The sequence below is a fragment of the Salvia miltiorrhiza genome, chromosome 5 (genome assembly GCF_028751815.1).
Source record: "Salvia miltiorrhiza cultivar Shanhuang (shh) chromosome 5, IMPLAD_Smil_shh, whole genome shotgun sequence".
In the NCBI taxonomy this organism is placed as follows: Eukaryota; Viridiplantae; Streptophyta; class Magnoliopsida; order Lamiales; family Lamiaceae; genus Salvia; species Salvia miltiorrhiza.
This window is the reverse complement of record NC_080391.1, coordinates 32107352-32112822: the sequence shown is the minus strand read 5'-3', so window position 1 is coordinate 32112822 and position 5471 is coordinate 32107352. Positions and strand designations below refer to the sequence as shown.

The 5471-nt window shown below is 29.5% G+C and overlaps 1 protein-coding gene across 1 annotated transcript; it reads right to left on the bottom strand.

The window, feature by feature from the left end:
• Positions 1-898: 898 nt before the first annotated feature.
• On the bottom strand, positions 899-1909 carry LOC130986854 (B-box zinc finger protein 22-like). The gene is made up of 3 exons (XM_057910391.1): positions 1653-1909; positions 1266-1583; positions 899-1129 (listed from the first exon to the last, which is right to left on the bottom strand). The coding sequence occupies exons 1-3, from the start codon at positions 1833-1835 to the stop codon at positions 899-901; spliced, it is 732 nt and encodes a 243-aa protein (XP_057766374.1). The 5' UTR covers positions 1836-1909.
• Between the last annotated feature and the right edge of the window lie 3562 nt (positions 1910-5471).

Below are 5471 nucleotides of genomic sequence, written 5' to 3'. Positions count from 1 at the left end.
GATGTTACGATTTGCTTTTTAGTTAATTAAGTCCATAAAAGTAGAATACTGAGATTAGAGGATGCAACCCTAAGGTTTCAAGCGATAGAAGTTTCATTCTAGAATTCTTTTCTATTTATTTCTTGCCTATCTATCCAATTTTTCCTTGGGAACCTCATTATAATGAAGGTTCGAGTGGCAATATAAAGTGAACAAGCAAGGACTTTTACTTCATTAAGTATATTATGTGGGCTTACCAACTCAAGAGATAAAGATGCATACTTTAATATAAAGTTTTAGTATATGCATTTATTTTCAAATTATTGAATTGCCAATAGTTGAGATTTGTATGATACCATCTACATAGAAGAACGAATTCGAGTCCTGAGCGAGTCAAGATTTGTGTACACAGAGTTGACAATTAACCTTTGAGTTAACTTGTCATCGTGTTTGAGAAGGAGGCCTACTTCTCAACACTCAGAGTTATATGATGCGTAGATATGGTACATACATGTTAATTGTCTGTAGACGTATATGATGTTATGATGATTATAGAGAAGTTTTACAGTTTTGCATGATTATAGAGAAGTTTTACAGTTTTGCATGCACAGATTATTAATACATCTAGGTTCCAAAAAACAATTCGTATGAAAAATACTAAAAATTCGTGTATTTAACAGTCAAGAATTTCCAGCACGACAACAAAAGTTGATGTCCAACGATTTCTGAACTCCACGTGAATCCCCAACAATCTTACTCGAATTTCAGATGCCCTAAAATCGATAATTCGAAAACATTATGATAGATTGGAATGTTAAAGAGAGATAATGGCAGTACATGAGTGCCTTTTTGTTGGTGGTGTACATGGGAACCTAACAACACACTGCTCTGCAGCTTACAATTAAAAGCTAATGTAAGCTCACAACTCTGGTACAAGTCGATCAGAAACGGGTCCGTCGCCGTGGGGACGATGGTGCACGAAGGCAGCAGAATGAGACCAGCTGTAAAGGCCGGACGCTGTGGGGGGAGACGGAATCTCCGGCACTCTCCAGAAACAAGTATTCTGCTCATCTCCCTCTAACTCCATATCAGCAACTTGCACCACAGGGGACCAATCTGCATCTCCAAACTTCCCGCAATTCGCCTCACTCTAAAATCACATTATTCAACCTTTTATTTAAGACTACTGACTAAGCAGTGCAAGCTAATTAGTACTCTATTCAATGGTACCACAAACAAGACTCAGATAAAAGATGTGAGTTGCAATCAGGAATGATGGTACGTACCTTGGATGAGCCAGCAGGATCCATAAAGTCATACTTGTGAGTGTAGTCACCGAGTTCAAGGAATTCATCCAACGGCCACTGCGACATGGAACCTCCCGTCTTTGATGAGGAAATATCCCCTTGGGCTTGGGCAGGCAGATCAGTTGTTGAGGGAGGAGGAGCTCGATCCAATTTGGTTGCTTCAAGACCTACTTTCACTCCAGTGAGCAAGAATCTCTGATGAGCAGCCACCAACCGATTTGCAGTGTGTACAGAAACATCACATCTTCTGCAGAGCAGAGCTCGGTCTTCCAAGCAAAAGAAATACCCTACTGTTTCCTGCATCAACCAACAACCACCTCACTGTGTCTGCCTAAATTAGAAAACAGTAGAAATTGAGGTACGTACCTGGCATATATCGCACTTGGGCTTCTGCGACGAACAAGTCGAGAGAGGAACCCTCTGGTGTTTGCTGGCGAGCTTATTGGCGGCGTGCACTTTCTGGTCGCACTCGGTGCAGAGGGCGGCCTCGTCGGCGCAGCACAGCACTTTCGCCTCCGCCGCCTCACACACGTTGCATTGAATCTTCATTTCACCTCAAAATAGCAGACTTGTGAATGTTGGGGAGGAGGAAGGAGGTGTTGTGGCGGTTAAATCCGGTAAGAGAGAGAAATGTCGGTTAAAGCCTGTGTGGACAAGTGTCGCCTTGGGTGGTGTGCCAGGAGCTCAGGGTATTACTAAGATACCAATGTATCTTAACAATAAAGCTAAGTGATTTTTTTTGTTTCTTTTTTTTTTATATTTTGTACACAAACTTTAATTTTTTAAATATATAAGGTGATGGTTGATACGTAGGAATGGAATTAGAAGGGAATGGAATGAATTTTGGAATAAAATGACAATGACAATGACAATGGAATGAAATGAAATGAAATATAGGATTTCTATGGTTGGTATTTACAATGAATGAAAGTATATGAATGAATGGTTAGCATTCATATGAATGTATATGAATGTATAATTAAAATTAATTATTAATTATTATTATTATTATTATTATTATTATTATTATTATTATTATTTTATTATTATTATTACTTTCATTTATTGTTATTATTACTATTATTTATATTCTTTTATTATTTATTATCATTATTTTACTATTATTATCATTTATTACTATTAATTTAATTTTTTATTATTAAAATTATTTTATTATTTTTACTAATATTATTTATTATTTTACTATAATATTATTTATTGTTATTATTAATTATTTTTTACTATTTTTACAATTATGTATTTTTATTATATTAATAATATTAAATTTTTGATATTATTATTATTATTAGTATTAATATTATTATTATTATTAATATTATTATTAATTATATTATATAATATTATTATTAAAATTATTTTATTATTTTTGAAATTATTATTATTTATTATATTAATAATATTAAATTATTTTACAATTATTATTATTATTATTATTATTATTATTATTTAATTAAAAAAATAAACTTTTATTATAGAGTAATCTCATATCCGTGGGAATACATAATACCATGGGGATGAGAGGAATGGCTAATCCCATATGCATGAGAATAGACATTCCATCGAAAATGACGATTCTCATTACAAAAATCGTACTAGCCATAGGATTAGGAATGGGCGCAAGAATCACCATTTCATTCCCATTTCATTCTTGCATACCAGCCATGCCCTAAATTTTACATTTATTGAATAATTCAACTATTCTATCAAATCAAAATTGATGTGATGATATCAACGTGGGTTCAAATGATGTTAGTACACAATTTTTTTATTTTTTATTTTTTGAATTAGATGTTTTTACACAAATTAATGAAGTGTTAACCAATATGTTATATTGAATTATGTGCTAAATTAGTAATTGATATTTTAAAGATAAGAATAACATCATTTTATCTTTTGATTCATATATCACATCATTTTAGACTATATATATAAGTGTTTTTTTTTCAAGTGTATTCTAATTAAATATTATATCAACTTTAATTTGACGAAAATATTAACTTAGTAGAAAATTGTAATACACGTAAATTTTAAGGTGAATACAAAGAAAAGTTTGTTATTGCAAAACAAAAAAGAAAAAAAGGAGAAAAGTTTATGTATTTTAAGGAAAATATCATAAGAAAATAGTAGGAAAGAAGTGTGATTGTGATGAATTTGAGATATATGTATTAAATGGAATATTATTAGAAAAGAAAAACGGACTTAGAGGAACCCTTGACAGCATATGGAAGCAAATTAAGGGTCGGATCTTGTTAAAATCTGTCAAGTAAAATCCGAAAGGAAAAAAAGAGTACCCTTCTAAAAAAGAAAACAAAAGAACGAGACAAGAAAAGCACCATTCCGACGGGTTAGACGTTAGCATGAATATGTTAAATAACATTATAAGTAATTTCTTTTCTTTTCTTTTCTTTTCTTTTATTGAATGAATTTATTTAAAAAGGTAGTTTTTGTTTTTATGCTCATGTTAAGAAATGTGCACGTGAGGCTGAATGATAATTTTGGATGTACTTCTTGTCAAGGAATGCGACTCTGCTGATTTTGAGATATATGTATAGATAATCATGTGATGAATTCGAGATATCTATTAATTATAGCAAAATATATCTTATCCTACGTGTCATCGTATAATCACTATATTATAATTTTTCTCAATTCTCATTCATTCTTATTTGTTTATACATTTCTAATCAATTTTTACATTATAACAAAATAAATCATGTCTTACGTGGCATCGTATAATCATTTCATTCTAATTTTCCTCAATTCTCATTCATTCTTATTATTAAATTGAAATTTTATTAAAAGAAAAGAAGAAAAAAGAAAACCTAGAGAACCCTTGAAAGCACAAGAGAGAAGACTAAGGGCCGAGCCTCATTAAAACCTCTTTAAGTAAAACTTAACGTGGGAAACCTTAAAGAGGAAAAAGAATACTCGTCTAAAAGACCCAGCGTTTGTAAGCGGAGTTAGGATTATTTCAGAAGTTCCGGCCTTACCATCACCCCTAAATAATCCCGGCTTACAAACACAGAAAAAACAAACAACGGCAAAAACAAGAAAACTAAAACAAGCACGCCCAAGACGCACAAAGCAAGACCACCCAGAAAACCAAAACGACGTAACCAAAGCCAAGTAAAAAATACCAAGGACGAAGCATAAAAACCGAGAGAAGTCCATTAAGGAGAGAGGATTAAGAAAAACAATGTATGCTCGTCAATTCTCATTCATTCTTATTTACTAGTATGCTCGTCCGTGCGATGCACGGCAAATATCGAAATTAAACGAAATGTTTATATAAATAAATAAATAATATAAATATTAAAGAGAGTAAAAAATATGGAAAAATACTAAATTTGTTTTAAAAATAAAATAATATAATGAACACGAATTAATCTAAAAACTCAGATTTGAAAACATCAAATTTTCAACTTTATATAAAGTTTAATGATAGTAATAGTTATTAAATAATTAAAAATTATTTGATAATAATAATAATAATAATAATAATAATAATAATAATTATTATTATTATTATTATTATTATTATTATTATTATTATTATTATTATTATTATTATTATTATTATTATTATACGTCATTTTTGATACAAAAATATAACTAATATTTGAAATTATATCTATATAACTATTTACTATCTACAAAGTTGTATTAAAATTAATACAAAAAAAAATATTTAGAAAAATAGTTATATTATGAACCAATATATTTTCATTCACCTTTGTTACATTCTAAACTGTTATAATTAAAAAAAACATGTAAAGCAAAAAATATGCGATCTACTTATTTTCCCTTTAAAAACACAAAATAAAAATAAATACATATATCGAAGAAAAATATAGCATAAAAAAGTAAACATGTCATTAAGGAGAGAGGATTAAGAAAAACAATAAAGAGAGTAGAGAGAAAAACTATAACTTATACATTTTAAATTTATTTTTTATGATTTTAAATTTTAAAAGGTCTAAAATTTTATAAGAAATCTTAGCAAAAAAAAAAATTACAATTATATCTATCGAATCATACTTTTTTTTGAGAATTTATGAAATAATACTTAAACATGCTATGCAAAAAAATAAGAGGATAAAACCGAAAAGCAAAAAGAAAATAAAAAAATATCTAAATGTAAAAGAAATAAGTGAATGATATACG